Source organism: Desmodus rotundus, chromosome 3 (genome assembly GCF_022682495.2).
Source record: "Desmodus rotundus isolate HL8 chromosome 3, HLdesRot8A.1, whole genome shotgun sequence".
NCBI classification, from domain to species: domain Eukaryota; kingdom Metazoa; phylum Chordata; class Mammalia; order Chiroptera; family Phyllostomidae; genus Desmodus; species Desmodus rotundus.
In genome coordinates, this window is record NC_071389.1 from 50,747,230 (window position 1) to 50,774,642 (window position 27,413).

General features: G+C 35.2%; 1 protein-coding gene and 1 pseudogene across 2 annotated transcripts in view; both read right to left on the minus strand.

Moving 5' to 3' along the window:
* NEGR1 (neuronal growth regulator 1) overlaps positions 1–27,413 on the minus strand; it is an 837,263-nt gene that overhangs the window by 363,494 nt on the left and 446,356 nt on the right. For both annotated transcript variants that reach the window (XM_024565484.4, XM_045199587.2), the window contains exon 3: positions 7,028–7,153. In XM_024565484.4, the coding sequence (XP_024421252.1) occupies positions 7,028–7,153 (126 nt within the window). The remainder of the gene's footprint in view (positions 1–7,027; positions 7,154–27,413) is intronic.
* On the minus strand, positions 19,082–19,312 carry LOC112309441 (U2 spliceosomal RNA; annotated as a pseudogene).

Sequence of the window (27,413 nt, forward strand, 5' to 3'; positions counted from 1 at the left end):
AAGATTGGTTGTTCTACCCACTCAGTCACTTTGAATGTAATGGCCACACAGTACACATGGTCACTCAATGGTGTCTACCGTCCCCACTGACTAGTACAGAGAACTGGTCATTGTTTACTCATGTGCATTCCAGCCCACTGTCCTTGGCTGCCAGGTTACATCGATGTTGCACAAACCATTCTCGTTATATTAACAATGGCCAGACTTCTTCCGCTCAGACCTCGTATGAGGGCAGCATATGAAAAAAGGGCACTGAGCCTCCACGCTCTCTCCACATTTGTCATTCCTTACAAATCCACATGTTTACCAACCCAGGTGCTCTCTGAATCCCACTTTTTATGGAGGCTTTATTACATAGGCATGATTATTTAAATCAATGGCCAATGGCAACTGACCCAACCTCTAGCTCTTTTTCTCTCTTCAGAGATCAGGGGAATGGAAGTAAAAATTTCACCCCCCTCCCCCCAATTATATGGTTGACAGTCCTGACAGCCGGCTCCTGTCCACAGGTGGTCAAAATTCACCTCATAACAAAAACAAAAGACGTTTTTAATGCTCTCATCGTCTAGGAAATTCCAAGGGGTTTAGGAACTCTGTGCAAGGGTAACAACCAAATACATATTTCTTAAAACAAATCTCAGTCTCACAGGTGTGCAGCCATATTGAAGCTAAATGGAAAGCAAAAGGCTGCTTCATGTGTAGGGATACCTTTGTATTTATATTAGAGGGTTAGGTAATGGGTAAGTAACAGAAAGAAAATACTTGCTTGTATTAGTACCATGTTATCTCTTACCAAAATTTAATGTCTAATTCTAAAGTCATGTGGAATGCAAGAACAGAGAACAGCATTCTTTCACTTAGCAATATTTGTGGAGCCCAATTTGTGCCAGGCCCTGTGCTAAGCAATGGGATACCACTATAAACAGACACTGTTTCCTAACATAAGGAGCCCCTTGTCCCATAAGCCTTAGACAAACAAAACCAATGACTATAATTCTGAGAATAGTTTCACTCAACTGGTGGCATAAGGTACTATGCAACTATGGAAGATAAAAAGCACCTGACTTTTCCCGGGATGCTTTAGAATGGTTTCATAAAACATTGAAGGATAACGAGGAGATCGTTGCCTGGACAAAGGGACAAAGGATATTGCTAATTGCAGAAACAGTATGTGTAAAAGTAGAGAAATCAGACTTCTCTCTAGACTAACTGGATGCATAGTTTTGCCTCCATGTCTAGTTCTTCACTTCTCATTTGCTTTTAATCCTCAGCACTGTGTTTCTCACTCATTGTTACTGAATTGTCACATGATCACCAAGCAATCTAACACAACGGTAACAATCTGGCTCTTATTTGACCTGAATGACATTGCTCACTGCTCCAGGAAACTCTTTCCCCCTTTACTTTCTCAAAATCCTGGCTTTCTGTTTGTATTCTTACATTTCTGAGCACTTATTAGTATTCTCCTTTATAAGTGCCCAATGATTGTTTATTAAACAATAGTGGTAAGTATCAAAGGGCTGATTTCAGAAAAGAGTGACAAACTTGTTTAAATGTGGACAATAGGAGTCAATAGAAAGGAAGAGATTAAAGAGGGTATTAAGTGAAATAAGAATCTAAAAAAATGGGAAGGGATGTAATCCAGGACATAACAGGAGAAAGGTGACCTCACTGAACAGACGTTATGTTGAGTTAGGTAACAGTGTTAACTCCTCTGGATAATTAGGATAGGAATATCCTGCCAAAAGGCACTAGGCACATGGAAATTACACAGCAAAGAGTTTGAGACATACAGCCATTGTTTATCTCATTTTTGTAGCTTCAGAGCCAACATAGTATCTTTGTCAGAAAATAAACACCAGCAGGATAGAGTCAGAGCATTTCTGGAGATTCCAGATATCAAGGAATAGGAATAAACTAGGAAACAGAGATTAAGATAAACCACAATTAATAATAAGTAAAAATTTGACAGAGGTTTTCAAAATGCCTCGCATTTTTTATCTGTAATCTATCATTTTAAAATTTATCTTTTAACTTTTCCTATTTTTTTCTGACTGAAGCTAGACTTATTGATAAAATGATATGTGATTAAATTTTTATTTTGTCTTTATATTAAAAATCAAGTGGCTTATGTAAGCTTGTAAATGTTCTCCATAAATTCAAAGTGATTTTTAGCTTCATAACACTCTTATTCGAGAAGAGCTACGTGAATTGCATTTAAGACCTGTAAATAGGCCACTCAATTTCAGAAACAGAGTTGGGGATTCTATCTGGTCAAAAACTAAACACATTTGAGCAGTACATTAATAGTTAATATTATGGGATATTTGCCATAAGTCATGAACTTTTTCAATATTCTATACTATTCTATTTAATCTTCATAATACTTCTGTGAATTGGGTATAATTATTATCATTTTATATTTGAAATTAAAGAGGTTAACAATTTTGTCTAAGATGTTGTACTTGTTAAGAGGAAGAGCTGTGTCTTAGATCTAATTCTGATTGACATCAATGTTCATGATCTTAATCACTGATGTTCCGGTATCATCTGATGCAAAATAAATCACTGGTAGGAATAAAAATAAATCATGTACTTTATATTAGGAATATTTTTTAAACCTCACAAATTTTCTGAGTAGATAAGGAACCAGTCAGAAATTAGTCAAAACAATTTGATCTCTGGTAAACAAATATGTATGAATTATCTAAATCTCTGGCAATAGAACAAATTCGTCCTTATTTATTTCTTAATATAAATAATTTTTTACTATTAGCTCATATTTGCATATACAACTTTGCTGGCCCTGTTCCATGCTTGCTTTTAGATAAAATATGATTTGTCCTTTGCACTGAGGTCATTTAAGGTCTGTGGTTATTAGAATATCACAGGAAGTAGCCTAGGTCTCTGAGTCTCTGATAATTTTGCTGTAAGGCAGATCAACCGTTATCTGTTTTCAACCGATATATAATGATACTAATCGCAAGTGTATGGTGCGTAATTGCAGCAAGGGAAATGGCTGATTTCAGAGCTGGGGCAGGAAAGACACAAGATGAGCCCGGCATATATTGTCACCCAGGAAATATGCAAATGCTAAAAAAGATGACGTGGCCTATCACAGTGACACAGAGTCAGAATGGCCAAATCAGGGACAGTTTGAGCATCAAAATAATGAGAATGGTAATGAATCATAACTATTTTTAAATGTTAGGAATCCATAAGTCTATGACATAATAAGTAGATAAATACATAAATCACAAACAAGGGAAAATGAGGCTCTTGTGTACAGCAGAAAGCCAAGTGCTAATGGGTGAAAGTTACAGGATTGCTTCAGCTAGAAAAAAAGCAATAATTTTTTGTAATCATTAGGGTAAAGATTGGTGCACAAAAGATTCACTGATAATGCTAAATATAAGAGTAAGTTTGATGAATAGCAGATACTTGTGTTTATGGCCTTAAAATCCTCCCCTACTGCTTATTGGTAACATGGGGAAAGAAAAAAGTAACGCACAGGGCAGAAATCAGATAACATCTTGATTGGGTAATAGAAATTAACATCACAAATGAGGAACAGATGGATATCCCGTGCCTCTGGCTATCATTCCTTGAGAAGGTTACAACTTCATTTATTTATTTCCAGATGGGCATAACTAGAATCTAATGAAGAAACACAAGTCAAACTCAAAATGAGAGAGACTCTATTTTGAACAAGGGGTACATGTATTGTTGAAAATGTCAATGTCCAGTAATGACAAAGAATGACTAAAGAGTTATTACCCAGACTAAATAAGACTAAAGTGATATGACAACTAAATAAAATATTGGATTCTGTACTGAGGAAAAATAATTTTATAAAGGACATTATTCAATCAGTTGACAGAATTGGAAGATGAATAGTAGTTCAATAAAAGTATAAGAACAATGCTAGATGTATGAAAGTTAAAAACTGGTTTTGTTAGAGAATGTCCTAATTCTTCAGAAATGCATATTGAAACAACTAAGGAGAAAAAAGCATGAAGTATACAGGTTGCTCTCAAATGATTCAATGAATATATATATATATATACATATATATATATATATTTCTACATACTCTATGCACAGAAAATGATGAAGCAAAAGGGAAAAATGATTATGAATGGAATTGAGTAACAAATATAGTGTGTTCTTTAAATGATTATTGCAATAACTTTTAAGTATAAATTTGAAATTAATTCCTACATATAGAATAAAAAAAAGAAATCATTGGTATAAGTAAACTCCAAGGAAGCTCATATATCCTGAAACTTCTTAAGAGCGATGCTTTTAGGAAAAATACACTGAGTTGTTTGAACTAAAAAGTGAAACAGCAACTCCAGCTAGCTCAGGTGATATCTGCGATGTGGCTGAACCACAACCTACGCTTTCTGTATTTTAGGGGGAAGCTCTGTCAAGCTATTATTCTGTGACCACACATTTCTTACTGATTTTTAAAACTAGAATAGACCATGAGTTAAGTTGGCAAAAATTACCAAAGATGTTGGTAAAAAAATACAAACAAATCACAGGTACAAAACCTAGCCATTGTTTCTCAGGTTGACAGAGAGCACATTTGATCCTAGAACAGCAAGGGATTGAAATGCACAAGTCCACATACATGTAGATTTTTCCAATAAGTGCCTGTATTAATTCTGATTTGTAGATTAGAGTCCACTGATTCCAGAGAGCCCACTATATGTACTGATTTAGGCCATTTTATACAGGAATGTTGAGTAACTGCATATCTGGGTACCTGTGGGGGGTCCTGGAACCAATAGCCCCTTAGATACCAAGCAACAAGTTAGGTTTTGAGGGAGTCAAAATTTATAAGTGGATTTTAGAATGTGCTGGGTCAACAATTCTCAACCCTGCGTTATTCAAGGGTTAACTATGTATCTGTATCTATTTTTTTTTACACTAAACATTGTTTACATGGTGGCTGCTGTTTTGAGTCCCATTTCTGTTGTGATATAGCAAAAGAAAAGAGGAGAACATACAAAATATCGACATTCTTGGGTAAAATATAAACACATCAGTGAATTTTACCATTTTGAATTCAAGTGTAAATGTATAAGTTGACAAGAGCTCATAGGATTATCGGACGTTACTTAAAGCAGAGACGCGACAGTGCCGTGCCCTTGAATACAAATCATTAGTAAATTGTAATTTGACGTTACTGGGTGCATTTATAAAAATATAAGCATGCCTCCCTATTCATTGGATAATAACTAATATTTATGCTAATTTTACTAATTTTCTCTGTATGGAAGGATAAGGAAAACAAATCTGTGCACAGTTTAACTCATAAACCCAATCTGTCTTCTTTCAGCTTCATGATGTTATCCATTATCATTATTCTAATAACTTCACTAACCAACGTTCATGCTATTTAATTAAACTAAAAGTGTATCCAAGCATTTAAAAATATGCATAACAACAAGCACTGCAAAGCAGGAGAGTCAATCCAACATATTAATCTTAAATTATATAAAGATGTAAATTATGTGCTTGGTCTTACAGAAAATATATTACCATATCAGATTTAAATCCCTGGAAAGATGATTAAGAATCAGTCATACATTTGCATAGCACCTTATACTTTTTAAAGCGTGTTTATGCCTATTGTCTATTTTGTGTCTCGGGACAGCCGGGGATTATTATCATTTGATTTTTGGAAAGTAGGAAGCCGGCTGAGAATAACTGAGGCTAAGAGATTTGCACTAGGACTGGCTGAACAGATAAATAGGGACGTTGAGGTAGGAGCACATGTGTCCTAACCGTTAGTCCTGGGTTTGTCTCCCACCCCACAGAGCCTGCCACTGATTTAGTGCACATGTATCAACTTTTATGACTCTGTAGCCACTCTTGAGAGTGAAGTGTTGGCAGTCAGGAGTACGCTTGTGTTTCAGAAATATTATAGAGTCCATAATGCATATTATATAAGTGTATACTGCTGTTACATTGATTTTTTTCTCACATTAATAGCAATACTAAGCATATGATGTGAGTAAGTCTCATTAGACCTACTGCGTAACTGAGGAAACTGAAAGACACTTAAGGATAAGTGATATTAAAGAAAGCATTAGCAGAACAAATAGATGTTCCAGTTGTACTCTGGCTATGGCTACATAAAATGTGCCTTTCTGATTTCTTTAAAAGCATTTTCATCACCACAGCCTTGTTGAAGCGATTTCCACTAAAAATATTTTTTTAAAAAGTAGAACCGATTTTCATTACTTGAAACGTGGCAACCTGTTCATTAAAAGCACCACCTTCACTTTCACAGTACATTCAAAGCTCTATAGTTGAAATATTAAAATTTTACACAAGTTGATTCTTTTTCAAGTTCTTGCTGTGAAAACAAGTGTTTTGATGATGATTAGCCTCAGCCTCCCCAAGCAGACAACCTCCTCAGGTAGAATGACGTGCACTGAAACCTGTACATGTGTCATGTCCCCTATTTCCATGTAGTCATGTGACCTTGTACAAGTCACTTACACTCTTGGGTTTTTAGACCTCTCATCAGTTAAAATTTAGTTCTAACTACTAGATCCTTGATTCTGAACTGCACTTTCAAATTAGACACTGCAACCTCATAATTTGTATAATGTGATTCTCCACTAATTACCTCAGCAGCTCATGCCGGCCTATTAACATGTGAATGCCAATAGAATAAAAGGCTTATACCATTTAAATGAAAATATTTCTCTCGTAATATTTCCATTTGGGCCTTTGGTGTATTGATTTGTGATTGTTCAGCATACTAAAATGAACATAACTTGGTAAGAACCAAGAGACATAGGTTCTATTCTGGGCTATGACAGATAATGTTCGCTTAACTTTTGTGAACTACAAGTCTTTAGGTATGAAGAAGAGATATAAAAATATGCATCCTGACGTCCTCATGAGTAAGATGTGAAGGGACTAAGTTGACTCTTCGGTTTGGAACAGGCGAGGTTACAGGAGAATACTGAACAGCACAAACAGCACTGACGTATTTCTGCTTTACCTGATGGGGAGATGTGCCGCCAAGAAATGGAAGGCTCTGGTTTCCCAGTGGCCAAACAAATAAGGGTGACATTGGTTCCTTCATTGATGGTCATATCACTTGAGATGTCATATATCTTCGGAGGAACTGAAATGGTAAAACATGCAGTGGTCAGAAAGAATATATAATAATCTGTTGAGCCATATATGGTAACTCCATGATAACATGCAATAAAGCTGTGGTGGTGAAATGTGCATATGGCCTATGACCATTACCCCCCAGATAGATTCTCTACATCCTCAGGACTCTCCTAGAGGTTTTTGTTGTTGTTGTTTGTGTGAGTCCTTTTTTCTCTAATTTTTAGATATATAATATTTTAAAATAAATGGGGTATTCAGTGAGAAAAATGTTTAAACATTGCCTAAATTGAAATTTGATTGTAGATACTTCATATTAAGTAAATTAGAATACAGTCATTCTGTCTATTCCATCCATGTATCTTCACTATATGATGGCTTTCTTGCTGAAAAGATTAAACAACATGGAAATCTGGAAGAAACTTAAAAGAGCAGAACAGTTATGCCTACAGGCTGATTTAAGAGCTGAGTGAGAGGAAAATATGTACAGGATTGGAAGGTAAGATTTCAGGGTCCTGAAGGCATTTTGGGCCTCAGTTTTCTAACTGCCAAATAGTAGGGCTGGGGATCCTCAGCATTTATGTTCTAAGGAACGCTATTCCCAAGGGCTGGGAGATGTGTGTTCAACAGTGGTTGTCAGTAATGGCTAGAAATCACGGGTTGAAACAAGTTCGCTTAGAGAGGTTTTTTCTCAGACCCCCTGTTATGCCCAATGCACATCTCAAGGAGTAAAGGGGAAAACGTTATGTTACATTTTTTGTTTTCCTTGAATTGTTAGAGTATGGAAATTTTACCCCAGACCATTCGGTGGAACCACTGATCATGGAATACACTTTAGGAATGTTGAAAAAAAAATCCCTAAATTAATGTCTCAGACTAAAATGTCTATTATTTTCTCAAATACCAAATAGTCTCACTTTAAACATCAAACACGATGGATATGAATCCTGGGTCCTCTGCTGGCTAGTGTGTTATCTAGGGCAAGTTACTTAATGCATCTCAGTCTCAGTGTATCCATCCATCTCCATATGAAAGCTGGAGATAATAGTACAAACTTCATATAGCTGCTGTGAGAATCAAGCAAGTCAGGACATGTTACGGGACTTAGAAAAGAACTTGGCATCAGTGTTAGCTCTTATTATTAGATACCGTAGAAGACATATATCACATTGCGTTACTTTCAGTACTGCCTTTCTCCCATGCCTTAAAATGGCTCTCAGCACTTCATCACTTTGGGAGTGTGTAACTGCCATAAATTTTGGTTTACTATATAAAAATTGTAGTGTGCTAAAGTTCCCGGTTAAAGCTAAACAAATGGCAATTAGATACCTTGATAATTATTAGAAAAATGTATGTTAATTGTTAGATTCTTAGAGTTTCTTTATGCAAGAGATATTTTCACAGTTATTTTTTTAAAAACAGTAACTAAAATCTGTCATAAGGATAAATTAAATCACCTATACTTTGAATATCATCTTTGATTGTTTTCAATGAAAATATAACCCTGCTACAAGAAAAGCTAGGATAATGATGTCAAATACAAAGCATTTCATTATATTTAACTGTTGTTATGATTGAATAAAAGGCTTCTTCTAAAGTGATATACAATTGTAATGTTTCTAAATGACATTTTAATTGGCATTTAAAACATGTTATCATTAACCTCTTCAGTGAGCTCTTCTTGGGAAAATAATAAAAAACAAAAATCATTCCAAAAGATACTCTTTTTAGCTTAACTGAAACAGAGCAGAAATACAGACATTAAAATATCATAGTAAGAAAGTAAGGAAATATGTGAATGAGCTACTACTGAGAACATGAGAGTTAAGGAAAAATAAACTTGCAACAGTAAACAGGAATATCATTGGCTATGTGGATGCAGGTATAGGCTTGACATAGTAAACTCTGAAATATAATGTATGTATTATATGTATACACATACACAAACAAACATACATACAAATACATACATACCAATGCACACTATTAAGAAAATAAAGTAAAAAAGTTAGAGAGCACTTTTCCCCTTATATAGAATATAGTACACAGAGATCAGGAGAGCTTGGCTAGTTTCTTTGTATATTTTAAAAATACAAGTGATTACTTAAAAGTAGTAGTGGAATATCATAAGACCATGCATTCTATCCTCTCAATTACATTATTTTCTCAATTCTTTCTGATTTCAAATAGTTTAGTTTCATCCTATATTTACATATAAGTTAAATATAAGTTTCACTTTATGTTACACATCTACTTATATTTTAAGCAGTAAACATAGTGGTAAACTAACATTAAGCACAATATTTGACTTCAAAAAAATAACAAAGTTCCTTAGTCATAAACTTAGATTTGACATTCAACTATGGGAAATTGTGTGGTGAGGGAAGAGAGTTGAATTCCAGGTGTGACACCTCATCTCAGTGATTGCAATCACCTCTCGGGGCATCATAATTGAGGATATGCTACAGGTAGGGAACCTATGGAAAGAGGAGGCTAGTAAGGGAAAATCCCTTTGGCAAGCCTCTCCTCAGAACGCATCACCTGTTGACAAGCAGGTACTGTGTGTAAGGAGTAGGGGGCAGGCAATGAAAGCCTTTACATGCAGTGTAGTTTGTGAAGGCAAAAACAGATGTTGCTTGACTGGATATTCAAAGCCATTGCATCCTCAGTTTAAGACTTCTATAGAGTATTACGAAAGGTTAATTCTGGACACACAAGAAATGTAAAAATTTCAAAGTATAATCCTTGCCCTCAAAGAACTTAAAATTAAAAGGAGGCAGAAGGGTATGTAACTAAGATAAAATAAACATTTTCCACCTTTTCCTTTATCATTTTACATGAGGACACATATCTAGTAGGTATGCCTTCTGGGTTCACATTGACAGAGATTGGTTTCATATTGGTTTCTCTTAATATGAAGCATGTAGGACATTTCATGCACAAAGCTCTTTAGTGTGGTGCTGTTTATAATGGAGAAAAACTAAAGATAACCTCAATGCAGAACAACATAAATGGAGGTACTTGTCAGCTCTACCTCCAGAATAAGGTATAGTAGTGGGGAAGGGTTGGGATGATTCCAGGGAGCACGAGGCTAAGGGAAAAGAGAGATGCTTCTCCTCTGGGCAGCAGAAGCGGGGGAGAATAGTAATATCTCAGACGTCTTAAGACCATCCACTTCTGGTAGCTCCCTGGGTTACCGTTTGTGTGTAAATGAGGCACACACAGGTGGGAAGGACCCTATTGGGCCTTATGAATGACAAAGCAGTGTGTCTGATGGTATGTCCAACATGCTGTGCTTTAGCATAGAAAAAAGAAAAATGAGGAAAGTGAAAATAATTTACTATTCTAGATGCATGTTCCATTCTATATACCTTAATCCAAACTTTCTCAAAGCCCTTTTTAAAGAAATTTATGTTAAAATGATGTCTTTAAAAACAAACAAATGTGTTCAATCAATTCAAACATTTTAACTCACTAAATATCTATGAATTTTAATAAGTGTTTTGGATTTCTGTGTACATTATTTATTTATGACCAGAGTAGAGTAAAAAAGAAATATGTTATTCATCTAAATGTAAAATTGTTTAATTTGCAGAAAATAATTATTATAACATTATCATGACACCAAAAATAAAAACAGCAAAGGACAGAAGTTCTAGATTTCATACTAAATCACAGAATAATCTCTCTCCTAACTGTGAGTCTAATTAAGGATACACAAGACTTTACAACTGAGTTTAAAATTATTTGTTGTATATCACCAGTTAAAGAGATTGTAGAACATCGGAAGCTTTCTGAGGTAGAGGTTAAAAGTAGATTTAAAGGCTGTGTTAGGATTAAATGTTTTCTAAAATTCCCAGATACTTTAAAAGATCTCACTCTTGATTCCTCAAATTAATAACCTGCTTTACTTCAATTATTCGAGGGTCTCAAATTCAACTGCTACTTAGTATTATGGCCTGTCCTCAACTCCTATTCAGTTGATTTCATTATAGGAGAATGATACGTATTTAAATGCATCTATATATTTAAATTCTCTAAAGGTAATTTAAATCATTTGTTTGTCTCAGTTTCTCCAGAAAATTCTGTGGTCTGACCTGTCCCAACTGCCTTTGCCCATCTGAGTCATCTATCCCAGTGTCCTCAGGCGGATGTAAGGCACCATAGGCAAGGACAACCTTAGAACACATATGCAAACCAAATCCTAATGATTCCCACTCAGCCAGATGTTTCGTATTAGTCCCTACAATTTGCAGTATAATGGGCAGCGTGGTTGGCTTTATTATTGTTGTTGTTGTTGTTATTATTAATCTGTGCTTATTTTCTGTGCTATATAAATACGTTTTTGCTTGTTCAATGAGCAGCCTTCACTGATTTAAATAAAATTTCTTCCAAGAATTCATCTTGTAGTCTGGAATATAACCATTAAAAAGTCAAGACAAGGGTGGATAATCTATACATCACAGGGATCATATGAGCATAGTATTATTTTACTAAAAGTCTGTTCAGATGATTTTCAGAAATAATAAATAAAATAAAGTTTATACCTATACTAAATGTCAGTAGATGCAAGGCTGGGTCACACATGATACTGAGAACTATTAGAGGATGTATTTGATGGTTATTTTAACTGTAAATTCAAGACATGTACTATTTGGATCTGTAAATTTACATTGGCTCACTGGAGTCAATTAAATGCCCCATCGAGTTCTTAAGTTGTAATAGTCCATGAAACACCACAGATACTAATCCATTTGGAGGGATTCTTCAGGCTGCCAAGGCCAAAAGCTGGATGGAGTATTTGTTCCAAAATACATAACATTAATTTAATTATACACTCACATATTACAAAAAAAAAAAAAAAACAGTGAATCAGTTCAGCAGTTATTGTAACCACAATATTCCTTAGGGTGTAAAATTAGTGTTTTAGAGTGCACCAAGTGTGTCCCACTCATTCTCTGAAGTTATAGGTGCATTACCAAAAAATTGTAAAGGTTTTAATATATCTATTTGACGTATGCACTCAATCACTAGATCTGTTCTTCAAACATGTTTCCCAGGCCAAGTAAGAAATAAAATATAAAAGTGATTCTGTCTTTTTGGTGCTCTGTTTGACTAACCTCTTCATAGTGAATTCTTTCACCCTAGAAACTTACCAGAAAGAAGAAACACTGAAATACGAATTTTAGAGTGAATGCTAAAAGGTTAAAATTTCATTTTAAAACATTGTGTCCCTGATGACATTGATCATCTTCAAGCATGATCAATTATTCTGGGTGCATATCTTACTGAAATAACCATTTGTTCCCACAGCCCTTTGTCCCTTCTCACTCCCCTTTTTCTTATAGTTTCTTTGTTATACTATTCTTTAAAATCAGTCATTGTCATTGGCTTTCATTTCTTTATAAGTTTATGGCCTGTCTTCTCTTCACAGCGTGTAAGTAAAGTCATTGTCGTAGAAATGTCACATGCTTCATTCAACGGCATATATGTCACCAGCACCTACAAAGGGGTCTGAAACATACAGGATATTCAACAAGTATCTGTTTTATTTTTCTTTCATGTGCTGAGCTCATAGTTCTTCAACTGATTAAAGATTTCCTGTAAAAGTTCATACCCTGGCAAGATGATATAGTAAAAATTCGGAGAATATAGTGAATATTTAATTATAATGCCTTGGGTACCATGTGACTCTTTTTCAATGATCCTCTGAGTTTGGAAATTCAGTAGTCTTTTTAACTCATTTAGAATAATGGTATGTTTTTATTCCATTACTTACTATAGTTTTTGTCATGCAAGCTCAGAGAAATAATTGGAGAATAATTGTATAAATTTATTTTGAACAGAGTGGGCCATGACATTTTAGGCAGCACTGTACGCATTGTTTATTGATTTTTACTTGATAAGTTATGCAAATTCATGGTCCAAAGGATTTGACTTTAAGAGTATGCATGTGTTTTTTTTTTTTAATTTATTGATTTTTAGAGAGAGAGAGGAAGGAAAGCAAGAGAGAGAGAGAGAGAGAGAGAGAAACATTGATTTGTTGTTCCACTTATTTATGTGTTCATTGGTTGATTCTTGTATGTGCCCTGACTGGAAATTGAACACTCAACCTTGATGTGACAGGACGATGCTCTTCTAACCACCTGAGCTACCTGGCCCGGGCTATATGTTATTATTTCTGTTTTATTTTATTTTTTCTCTCCACAGATTTGGAATCTGGTTTAGTTCAAAGAAACCATATCTCTGAAGATTTTTCAAAGTACTCGAGTGAACCAGCTAGACATAGCTATAAATCTTGGAAGAATTGGCTTTTTTTGCACTTCCATATCTGGAAATAGCTGGCAATAGCAAAAGAACAGTCTTCCTTTCCCTAGGCTGGCACTTCCCTTTTCAATCTTGGCAAGCTCCCAGAAAGTGAGAGCAGATCTACGTTACATAACAAACCTCCTGAAAAAGGTCCTGTTCTCAAACTGAGAGAAGAAATTGTTTCATGATTTTTTAAAAATTGGTTAGCACAGTTGTGGGTGCTTGATGATTTCTTGGCCTGAATCTAACCAGCAACATCGTTTTGTCCAGCTCATGGACTATAACTGATGTTTTATAGATTATGACATTTCAGAGACTTCTATGGCTTCACCCTCATTCCATCACTCAGCTAGTGGTAGGAAGAAAACATATCCAAGGATGACTTGTAAATGCAAACTTGCCAGTTTTGTGAATTACCTACTGATGAAATATGGCAGAAGTACTTTTGGGGACAAAGAACATGTTTGAGAAAAATGTATCTTTCAGACTTCAGTTCAAACTTTGAATCATGTTGCTTAGTGGTTTTCCATTATTAGAAAACCTATGTGCACATTTTTCTCAATCTACCGTGTCTTTCAGCTATATAAAATAGCAAAATAGCAATGACCTATTTTAATCCATCCATCCCTCCATCCATCCAAATATTTATTGAGCACCAACTCGATTAGGTAGACTAATCTTAAATCAATGTCTAAAGAGTTAGAAAGACCTAACAATATTAATTATAATATGGAGTCGTACATCCTACAAAGTGGATTTGGTGACCACAGGCATTTTGGAAACACAGAACTGTAAATCTCACTCTGCCAGTGGAGTCAGAATTGGAGGGACTACTGATGCTAGATAGGGCTTTATGAAACAGATGGCATTTAAGTGGACTTTGATGGTTAAAAATTGTAGTTTTCTGCATACGGACCATCATCAGGCTAATCTGATCAGGTTTTTTTCAATCCTAGGAATGGGAGGTGGGCTAACTCAGGCAGGAGATCATACACCAACAGATACTGAGTAAATTCGAATATCTACAGGCTTGGAAACTGATTCCAAGCTACCAAAAAGATCTCTGCTTACACATCCCTCTCCTATTTATTTAAAATCTCCACTCTAATTAGAGAGGCTCTCTTTCACATCCTTATAGCAGTTATTTTTCTTAAAGGGCCTAATATTAAAATGTAACTACCTGGGTGAGAGATGATACTTTAATAGCTTGCATTAATTTTCATACTTGCTGAGAGCAATGTAGTGTATGTAAAGAGGGCTTCATACTGGAGGCAGAAAGGTGTCACGGGCAACTTTCCCCACTGTGTTATTTTCCCTTGGGGAAATCCAGCATTGGTTTTGGTAAGAGTGAGCAAGACAATCAGCAATGCAGAGAAGAAAGTAAGCAAGCATCTAAGAAAAATATACCCCACGGGATATGTAGTTATGGAAAAATCAAAGTGGAAATAGCATCCCTCTCTCTTTCCCTTTTCTCCATCTTAGAGTGACTGACTAATGCATAAATTATTCATCAAGTCAGTGCTTCCTAAATTTTAAGACAGGTTTTCTCATCGAAGGAAAGTACAGGTTGTTGGTAGATAGATTTTCAACGGCAAATTCACACACACACACACACACACACAATTTAATGAGGCTTCTGGTTTAGAAAGGATAGGTTTTTGTAGCTTAATATTTATTTAATGATTTTAATGTTTTTGATTGAAGGCATCTTTTCTACTTTCTATATAAACATTTTGAAGTGAAAAATAGAACATTGCTATAGAAGAATTTCAATATTTTAGACTGTAAAGGGTTTTTGTTTGCTTCATTTTGGCTAGAGGATCAATAGCTGGCCTCTACACATGAGTGTTTATACACCAGAGTTCAAATCCCTGCTGTACCTCAGGCTAGCTTCAGCTTCACTTATTGGATGTTTCAAAGATATAAAGTACTGCTTAAAATCAGGGCCGTAACAGCAGCTACTCCCTCAGGCGGCAGCAGCAGCAGCAGGAGGAGGAAGGCTGGAGCACATTTCCAGCCTTCTGGAAATACAGCCGTCTGTTGTATATCACAGGGAATCTACAATGCCTGCTTCATTCACTCTTCTCCCTAGCAGAAAACCTATCTCCCTAGTATGCAGTTACAAAATGCATAGGAAGGATGCCAGAACTGAAATATGTTACCACACACAAATGCAGGCGCCCATACCTAGGTATGCTAGTGAGGCAGAATTCTTAAAGAACCAACTCCGTATCTTTAAAACCTGAAGTGGTGATAACATTTTATTAAGAATTAATACTGAGCTTTTTCCTGGAAATAATTTGGCAGTATACACTGAGAACTTTAAAAAATTCCAACCCCGTGAGCCAATGAGTTCTCCTTCCAGGAATTTGTCTCGAGGAAAGCAGGTACCTTTGTTCAGTCACTATTCCCATAAACCTGGTGGCCATCTCCACTGTTCTGTTTGGAAACATGCCAGTAAACACCCTATGGGGTGGCCTGGGTGAACTTTTTTTGCCTTATCCTTGGCGATGAACTATTCTCCACATAACCGGAGGAAATAGCCCAGCTGTGTCATACTGCAACCCAGCTGCCTTCTTTGCAAACATTTCCCATCTCTAAAAGCTTGCTTTAGCGTTTTTTGAAACATGAGTCCAATGTCTATTCTTGGACTCAGAGAGTTATAACGTAACACCTGGTTTCTCCTTTCAGGAGGTAAGCCTGTTTTGTTTAAGTATGAGTTCTCATTGATAGACTCGGGTTTCTGTAAATGTAGTTTAGCAGATTTTTGTATCTAAAGGCTGCTATGTTTTTTGTACTTGCAGAGATGGTGTCTCACTGAAGCACAATCAGAAAAATCATGCCTTCTTTGAAGCACTCTGGTTTCTTTGAAGATAATATTTATTTTCCTAATTATGAAGGTACCATAGACCTATTGAATTGAATGTGGGAAAACATATAAAGAATGAGGAAGAAAAACCCAAAAGCCCCTATTAGGTTGAAACATCTAAAATAACCTTCAGACAGATTAAAAACAAAAGGCTCCAGGTGATTTCATGCGGTTTAATTGGCTATAATCCCACTATTCAGAGAAAATCACTATTGTTTTATATATTTCATTTTGTAGTTTATGCATGCATTTTTATATAGATACAAGAGATTTCCATGTGGCCCAACGTCCTACTCAGAAAATTGTACTTAAGCTGTGGCTGAAAATATAGTGTCCCTTTCTTTAAGACATACATCCTTTAGAAACTGAGCTACCAGGTAGTAGGATTCCAAATACAGCATTTTAGTTCTCTCCCTTTTCTCATTGGACATATGTCTAATAAAAGGATACCTACAGCAAGGTTTAATATTTGTTGGACATTACTATGTATAATATAGTGAAAGCTTAACAATTTTTATTTTGTTGGCAGAGGTGGGATCTATCTTGGGGGCAAAATTCTCTATATCCTCTCCCCAATTTCTTCTTTCCCCCACCCGCTTGCTTCTTTGCTAGTTGGCTTATGGAGCAGTTTTCTAAGTATGGCACCGCATACTTTTCCCATCATAAATGGCATCTTTGTGCTCTCCCTGCCACATCCTCAGTTGAATGTGAGTAGGCTTCTGGATGCTTCAAATAACAGAGTTGAGAAGAAAAACTATGTGACTTCCAAGACTCAATCATAAAATGTCATTTGTCATCTGCCTTGTTTTCTGAGGACACTGGCTCTTAGAGGTCTGGGTTGCCACATGATTTGCCTAACTACCATGGACCCGCCACGCTGGAGAAAACACATGGAGACACCACTTGTAGACTGCACACGGTAAGGGTCTGAAACAACAGGAACAAAAAGCGAGATTAGGAGGCCCCTCAGCCCTTCCAGGACCTAACTGTGGAAGTCATCCCAGTGGGACTGCAAATATCATGTCCCTGTTCCAGTATTGTCAGTATAATGCATAATTGTAGGTTTTCAAAATGACCAAGTTTGGGCATAGTTTGAAAAAGAATAATGAAAGTTGCAGGACTTACATAACTTTAAGACATTATTATAAAGGAGCAAAAAAGAAAGTGGAATTGGCATCAAAATAGAGACTCCAAAATATATGAGAAAATTTCCCAAGAGGCTCAAAGCCCTAGTAACTTACATTAAGAGCTGTGATACCTCAGCAATGCATGATGTAGGTGAAGACAAACTGTTCAGGGGCACATTGTGAGTGACAGGGCCTGGTGGAAAGAACTGGTCCAGAGAGGGCAGCTACCAGTGACAATTTTCATTTAGGAAATGAATTTCCAGGTTTGCTGGTCTTCAAAACATAAATTTTTCCATTTGTTGGTACCATACACACGCATCCAAATACCTGTGGCTTACCCTGGCTGCAACCCAAATGTTACCATTATGGGAATTAGAAAAATTTGCCACTTACTGAAGACATTTGCTCATCACACACTGGGAAACTGTCATAATATAGAAATCTACATGATCTATGAAGGTAAACAGTGCCCATAGATTTATGTGTGTACAAAATCCTCACCATATGCTCCAAACCCTGTGTGGTCTGGATTCAGGCGACGTCTTAATTTTACTATCCTGGAAGGCCCTCAGACTGTTCTTTTGCCTTGTGAGACCCAAGTAATCTACTTGCACATCACATTGCTTGGTTTCTCATCAAAACTGTACTTTTTCACAATAATGTAGGGTTGCTCACGTGTCATAGAATAACCATGGACAGATCTCCAGAGTGACTAGGAGATATTCTAAGAATAGAATTTATTCAGAAGTTCAAATAATAAAACCATGATTCACATTAATATTCTGCCCCCCAACTAATTGTCTATGTTTTTTTAATCCTGTTCCTTTATTTACTTTCTCAAAGAGAATGCTTCCTATCTGACTGAGTGAAATAACCAAAGGTCGCCATGCGGCTATGTGCCAGGGTCCTATGTTTACATGCATGATCCTCTCTAAAACTGGGTTAAAAGATAATTTGCCCTGCTGCTGGCCCCTAGATCGTTAGTCACAGTGGCCTAAGTGCATTCTCTTATAATTCAATATCAAAGAAATTGCTTTTATGACATTAACTACATTATATTCAAAATTGTATAAATTATTGAAATACTACTATGACTACTGCCAAGATATAAGACGGTTCACATGGAAAAAAGTTGCATTTTAATTATTCATGCATTGGAAAAAATGCCAGTCTCTTGCCAGATATTGTTTTATACTAGGGTTAGCTTCTGAGACTTACATTTAAATGTGAATCACAAAAACTCTGAAAATTTCATATACTCATAATTATCTTCCTTTAAATAAGAGGTTTATTTTTTTAACTCATTGATTTCCATCAAGTGGGTTCAATGTTATAAATTGTCTTGTATCTAGGTTTTAAAATAATGAGCATTTCATTAGTAGAGAAAGCAATCATAGGTAATTTAAGACATGATAAAATGATATAGAGGGCTTTTATAAAAATACTGAAATTTGGTAACTTAACATTTATTCAGTATTTTTAAGTGTAATATAGACACTATATAGCCAATTAACTCTCTCTATACAAACACACATAAACTCTACATGTACATATGTATGAATATATACATATATGCGTATTTATTATGTAGTTGATACATATTATGTTGGATATGTGTGTGTGTATCTTTTAACATCATTGTGTTCTGTGTTAATGCTGGAATATGGTAATAAAGGGACACATGTAGTTAAAGAAAGGCAAACCTTAAAAGATCTCTCTACACAAATTTATATATGATTTATTTGGTCAGAAGGTAGTTATTTATCACTTCCTATGCACCAGGAAATAAAATAGATGCTAGTTATTTAAAAACTGATAAGAACAGATACTACACTTAATCTTAGCCAAAAGGCTGAGAAGTGATAGTTATTTAAAAACTAATAAAATAGAATCACTTCTTTCTAGAAACTTATATATTATGGGAGGAAGCAAAGATTGAAGTGAATTAAAACTATAATTACATAAAGTTATAAAAGAGACAAACACACAAAATATTACATGTAAAGGGAAACTGCCCAACCCAGATGGAGATGAAAAGATGAATTCTGGAATAATTTATGTTGCAAACATCTAAACAGAGAAGGGCACTCCAAGAAGAGCGACTCGTACGAAGGCGTAGCCCTGGGAAGCATTAGGACACATCTGCAGACCGCGCACTCGTGGCGTGGCTGCAGCAGTTGGTCCCAGCTGAAATTGTTCCCGCTATTCACTTTCAAGCTATGAACAAGTTAATTTTCCTACATACCTCTGGAGAACTCATATAGATGCAGGAACTAGTATGTTAATCCCTGAGTATTTTACACACTCACACTTAGTACACAGTAAGTGCTCAGAAAGTGTTGAATAAGAATAGTTTCATCAGTTCTAAATTGTCCTTATTTGAAGAGTTAGTCTTTAACACATTCATTGAAAAGTTATTCTTCCTCATATTAATTACTATATTCTGATAACAAATATTTTACTATTTCTCCCTTTTGAATTAAAAAAAAAAACACATTGTGAGTAAACTACTCCCTGGGTTATCATTAAGAGACGTGTGTTTATTTTACCTTCTCCAAGGTACTAGGTGTGTAGCATATTTTCATATCGCAGCTGAAAAATATCATGTACTTTTAGATTGGCTTTCCAGATAATATATTACATTTTAAGACATAAAGATGCAGTTAAGACAGAAAAGTATATCTCCCTGGGCACGTGTTCTGTAACGACCTCTCCCACGTGTTGAACTTTCGTGTTTGGAACCCTCCCGTCTCATCCCTTGGCAAACCCCCCCTCCCCAAACAAGCCAAATCCTCTCTCCTTTCTGAAAGTTGGAACACTCAAACAATCTACTCTATAAGCATATCTCTTTGCTGGTCTATATTTGTGCCCTATACCTATCATAATTATGTATTCTTTTATCGTAGCTACTACTGTAATGGAAGGGTAGAAAATATATCTTAATTTTTGGTTTGAGGGTTGAGAGAATAAAAGGGCAAGGTTTAGCTCTGTCAAAATAACTAAATTTACCTTCTGGATAGCTTAGTAGGTGCAAGAATTTCTATGAACATATTGAGTGTATACAAATCTCAGAAGTCATTGACAGTTGTTAATGATAGTTAAACAATAGACTGGAGGAATGTGGACAAAGAATTTGCACAGCCAGGAAGAATCGTGTCTGGTTAAGCAACTACAAGTAGTGTTGGTGGGTGGATTCATGTTGGTATGAAGAGAGAATGTTAGAGATGTGCCATAGGAATCTGTGTTTTCCCTCTCCTTTCCTCCCTGTTAAATAACCTGGATGAAACTCTTAGATACACGCTTATTGATAAAACCATACCAGGGGTCATGGGGTCATGTGTTCAGTTATAATCACCACAATTTAAGAGTGAAACACTGATAAGTTATTTCACAAGTAGCAGCCAATCAGAATAGTCAAGTGACCGATACAATACCGTGTACAGACACAGCAGAGGAAGCTAGACAGGCTTATATAAAGCTAAGAAATGTAAGAAAGGAAAAAAATTTGAATTGATTTGTGTGTTTATTCTAAGTTGTTCTGGTGGACAGAATAATGGTAGATTTCTAGTCATTATAATAAAGTACCATAACAAGAAGTATCCTCACAATGAAAGTATTTTATAGGAATGTAAGCTCCCTGCTGTCAAAATTCTCAGAGAATGTGGAAGACCAGGAGGATTAGGGAAGGGATTACTATATGGAGTGGGTGCTTGGGTCAAAAACACACAGGATTTTTCAACTGTGGGGTTCTTTACTCTTGGCTGCATGGTCTATGGGTGTATGAGGAAGCACATCAGAGTCAGAGAAATGAACGTGATAAAGGGTCTGATTAAAGGGTTGTTTACTGTTTCTTCTGAGTGCTTAAAATATTATAGGTCCAAATAAGTTCTATTGAACTTGTGGAATGGAAAGAATGTTTGATTGCTATCTTTGGGGAAAAATGACTATTCTCTGCTATCTGAAATCTGCATTGACCAATTTTATATTTGCCTTTCCATACATAATATGAATACTCCATTAAGTGTTTATACCTAAGCAGGTTTTTGTGAGTTTGTGTGCATTAGAGCAGTCACAGTGTACGCACCCAGATCCATGTGCTAGCCTAAGCAGATGGAAATATATTTCTCAGTTGATGAGTAACATAAGAGCCCTTCTTATCCTGTTTCAGCAAACACCTAAAACCACAGAGTTTCTGCCCTGGCTTCTCTTTTGTTCTACATGTATCTTTGAATTGCTTTTAATCTTCAGAGACAGGATGACCACCTGTGTTTCAAACATGTTATAAGAACCGCAGTGACTATGGTTCATTTCTGCCAGCCAGTTATTTTATTAAAGAAAACATGTACCAAATGACAGCAGAGTCACCAGCTGATAACAAAAATTATTACGTATATAACATAGTGCTTTTGGTAGGGAGTCAGCCCAATTGTGATGTGATTATAACATCAAACTGTTTCTATCAGGCTGAGAGACGTACCACTCAAATGGTCCCTTAAGAAACTGCATTGTGTGCTTGACACTGAGTGGCACTTTTTTAAAAAGTTGGATTAAACAAAATTCTCAGGAGAAAAAAAATAAACTTTTGTAGTAGAGGAATGTAATCTGTTTCTTTCTGGGTGCAGCAAGGGTGCTAATTGATCACCAAATTCCTTTTCTCTTCTTGACAGAGGGCTAGATTCTGTTTCCCAGGATATCCTGGACTTACTTATGACTCAATTTTAAACAATGGAATTCTAGTCTTGGCCCACAGAAACTTTCTTTTCATGGCCCTCCATGTTATTTCCCCTACACAGCTATGCACATAACCTTACAAATTGAAAATCACATATTGAAGAGGGCAGAAATACAAGATAGACAACTGGTTTCTAGGGAATGTAGCCTGCCTATAAGGAACAATTAATTTGGATGTTCTATTAGTAAAAAGTAAATAATAAACCAAACAGTTTTATAGAAGGGATCTACTGATATTTAAGGGAGTTATTTCTATACTTTAATACCCACTCGAAAGAACATTTGAAAAGCAGAATGTAAAGAAATAATTGTTATAAGCCAATTCCTAAAAATAAAAAGAGAAAAAACTAACCAATTTATTTTATGAAACCAATATCAGATGACACTAAATATGAGGAAAGACTATCCAATAAAAATAATTTCACTTATTCACAAAGAAAAATTTTAGTTATAATAGTGACTCCATCAAATGAATCTAGCAATTTATATGAAAATCATGCCTTATTCCAGGACTAAAGTTATTAACAATTTATCAACAATACTCCACAGAAACAGACTAAAGGAGAAATATTTACTTATACATGATCATGTCAATAGATTTAAATAAAGCATTGCATAAGAAAACAGTATATAATTTATAATAAAAATGTTGCAAACAAGGGTTAGAGGTTTATAATGTGACTAAAATGATCTACACTGGTTCACATTTATCATTATCTTTAATTGTGAAGTGTTAGATATATTTCATAAAAACTGAAACAAGTTTAGGAAGCCCATTTTCACTACTTCTACTTTACATGGTACTGGAGTTCCTGACTCCTTCAAGAAGATTAGGAAATAAGGTAGAAGTGTGAGTATTGGGAAAACAGGTCTGAGGAGTCATTGATCATATAGAATATAATTTTCTTTGCAGAAATCAAGATAAATTAAATATTACTGAAACTGATAAATTTGGTGAGAATTTAGTTAAACTATAGTAAATACATGTTAACCTTTCCACAATAAATACACACGCTTTTAAAAATTATGTTAAAACTTCCATTTTCATTCGCAGAATTCAGCAAGATTAACCTAGTATTGATATTGAAGAGTAAAGGACAAAGATTAGCCAAGACAACTCGGATTAAGGAAAAACAAAGGTAAATTTATTTTACCATACTCTCAAAAATTATTGAACTCTGGAGCAAAAATACTGACCAGAATAAAACTAACATACACAAAACATAACATGCTCGGAACACACATAGAAGTTTTGATGGTTAGATGTTACAAATCAGGAGAAGAGGATGTACAATTCAGTCACTGTAGGCATGTATGCAGTCACAGGATGTGTTAGGAAAATTGACTACATTAGGAAAAAAATCAAAGTAGATTCTGACTTCACATCATACACAGAAATAATATGGACAAATATTAAAAGCCTAGCAAAATATTTAAATGTTTAAAATGTAAAATAACTTTATTATATTAAATTTGGAATGTAGTAAGACATAAAACACATACAATAATGAAAAATCATTAAAAGTAACCATGTTACATTTAAAAACATGCATACATGCATTTGCTCATATGTTCAGGTGTTTGACCCTTTTTTAAAATCAGGCTGTCTGTTTTCTTATTGTTGAGTTTTATGAGTTCTTTGTGTATTTTGGATAACATTCCTTTATCAAATGTGTCTGTTGCAAATACTTTCTCCCAGTCTGTGGCTTGTGTTCTGATTCATTTGGCATTGTCTTTCACAGAGCAGAAGTTCCTAATTTTAATTCAGACCAGTATATCAATTATTTATTCTATGGATTGTGCCTTTGGTGTTGTATTTAAAAAGTCATCTTAATAGCCAAGGTCATGTAGGTTTTCTGGTGTGTTATCTTCTAGGAGTTTTATAGTTCTGTATTTCATGTCCAGGTCTATGATCTATTTTGAGTTATTTTTTGTGAAGGGTATATGGTAAGTGTCTAGATTTATTTTGTGCTTGTGGCTGTTCAGTTGCTTCAGCATCATTTGTTGCAAGATTTTCTTTGCTCCATTCTATTACCTTTGCTCCTCTGTCAGAGATCAGTTGAGTATATCTATGTAAATCTATTCCTGGGCTCTTCATTCTGTTTCATTGGTCTATTTGCCACCAATTGTCTTTTTGCATTTTATTTTTTAGAATAGTCGATTCTGGTTCACACAGACCCAGTTGAAGCATTTTGCCTGCAGTTCAGGACACTGTTGCATGACTTAACAATTTATAAAGCCGTGGATAATTAAGGTTTAGGATTTTTGTTTTTTCAATCTGTGTAATCTTTGATAAACTTTATTGTGCATATGTGAAATTTTATCTAGCGCAGAGGCTGTCAAGCATGGACACACAATGAAATCATCTGGGAAGTTTTTGAATATAATATATAGTTGGCAAGTCAATTTGTCTGGATTAGGGTTCATGCATTAGAATATTTTATGAACATCTCAGGTTTTCCTAACCTATGCACCCAACTTTAAGAACCACTACTCTTGTCTAGGGAAGTGCTTTTCAAATTTTAATACACATATAAATTACCTAGAGATCTCATTAAATTGCAGCTTTTGATTTATTAGATCTGGGTGCCCCTGAGATCTGCATTTGTAACAAGCTCCCAGGTGAGAGAGGGCCACACTGTAAAGGAACAAGGCTCTGGGGCGTGTGAACTTAGAAATGAAGTTGTAGATATACATGTGGATCTTCATTTTTATTAGCCATTTTCAAATTGTTTCCAGATTTAGACTGTCTTCACCATAGTATGACATTTCATTTCTGACATTCTCATCACCACAGTATTATTTTTAAGATTTCTTAATATTAAGGATTTGAAATTGTGTTGTTTTAATTTAAATTTTCCAAACTATTAATGAAGTTCTACTTCTTGTTAAATAATCAATCATTAAATTTTCCTCTTTTGTGCATTCCTCTTTAAATTCTTTACTAATTTAATTAACCTGTTTTTTTTCTTTCCTTTTTTTAACTTATTAATTTGTTGAAATTCTTTTATGTATTCAGTACACTAACTTTTTGTTTGTTTAAATTTACTATAAATACCTCCTATAACTGCAGATTCACTTAAATTTATTTATGGTGTCTCATACATGAAGGTTTGTCCAGAAAGTATCTAGCCATGTGCTATGAAAAATGGAGGCATTTATTAAGGAAGATACAAGATATAAGAAACATTGTGCATACAACGATGTCTCAGTCCCCTTCAAAGTAGGCATGTTATGACTTCACATAGTTCTCCCAACTGCAGCACAATGTTACTTGTGCTCTGGGAGCAGAAGCCACAGAACAAAGTTTGCCATGACACATTTCATGCCAAGACCCTGCACCAAAATCTTGGATGCAGCAATTTCTGAAATCCCCCAGATCAGCTTCTAGTTCTCGCCCTGTCAGTCACTGATCTTTGTTGATTGTAGCCTGTACATGGTCAACATTCTCAGGTGTTCTGCTTGTGGCAGGGGTTCCAGAACGTGGACCACTTTTAACAGATTCTCAACCATGTTTGAATCAATTGTACCACTCCCTTATTTGTGCTGCACTCAATGCATCATCCATGAAAGTCTTCTGAGTCATCTGAATAGTTTCCACCCGGGACTGTTCAAGCTTAGCACAAAATCTGATGTAGATTAATTGTTCTACTCACTCAATCATTTTGAATGCAACGGCCACACAGCACACATGTTCAGTCAACAGTGTCTACTACCCCTATTAACTAGCGCAGTGAAGTCGTCATTGTTCACACATGCGCATTCCAGTCCACTCTCCTTGGCAGCCAGGTTACCTCTATGTCACTCAAACCATTCTCATTCTATTAACAGTGGCTGGACTTTTTCCAGATGGACCTCTTATATTGTTTTCGGATTATTTTCAATAATTTAAATTTTGGTAACGAGAGCTTGAGAGGTTTGCAAAAGTAGATTTTCTAGTCATTATTTTTTCATTAACCACTTAATTTCTCTTTGCCTTGCCAATACTTATTACTGAGAACATGAATAAAAATTTGTCATTTTAATAAACCAGGTGCAGATGGATTTCAATGTTCCTCCTATTATATATTACAGTAAGCAAGTAGTTAAGCACTTTACAAATAGAAGCATGAGAAATTATAAATATTGTTTGTAAACTATAATGAGCTTGCAATGGAATCTCAACTAAACACAGCATTCCAATTATCTCTAAAATTGTACTAGTGTATTATTACCATTGAAAGTGGAATCAAAAAGAAAATAAAGCCATCTCTGGGATTTCACATGTGAACATAAATTAGATGGTGTCTACATGTAAATCTGTACTTTAATTACACTGTACTGGGAGGCCAGCCACTGGACCATGGCTAGCAGATCTCTTAGAAATGCATTACATCTGTTCTTACTAATTAATTCACCTCGCAACATTCACAGTGGTTGGGAAGTTTGGCAACAAGGCATTTGATTGCTGTTTATTATCAAGTTTATAACACATGAGTAAACAAACACAGTCTAAAATGAGTTACATTTTAGTAATAATTTTCAAATAATACATAAAAGGTTCATATTAAGTATCAGAAATGACAGAAATGGTAGAGTTGTGATCTTAGTTTCCTGATTCTTTTTAATATCATCAAGTATGTGCTCTTTCACTTAAGACTGATATTTGATTTGTTGTTTTATTTTGATTCTATTTCATATTTAAGAATATGTAAATTATTTAACATAAAATTTATCATTTTATATTTACCATTTAGGAACTCGAAATTCAAAGATGAATGTAATTATTCTATAACAGTCAGAGAAGGAAACTGAAAGCATTTCAATTAATTTAATAAATGTTTATTGAGCATCTACAATGTAACAGAATCTTTTGTAGGTAATAAAAATTTAATAGAGACAAATATTGATAACAATCTGTTATCATGGTACTTTTAGTTGGAGTGGACAAAGAACAAAATGTATAAATAATTCAGATAGTATGTTAGAAGGTATAAGTTCTCTGGAGCAATTTTTATTGGGGAAGATGGAAATGCAAAATTTGTAAATACAGTGATCAGGAAAAATATTTTTGATGAGGTGACATTTGACTGAAGACCTCAAAGACGTGCCAGAGGAAGCTGCCCATACATGAAGAAGAGTCCAGATCAGGGGACCTGCAAGGGACAGTTCTCGAGGCAAGGGAGGGCAAGAAAGTGGGTCTAGAGCAGAGAGCAAAAGAGAAATATATGATACTAGAAAAGTAATAATAAGAA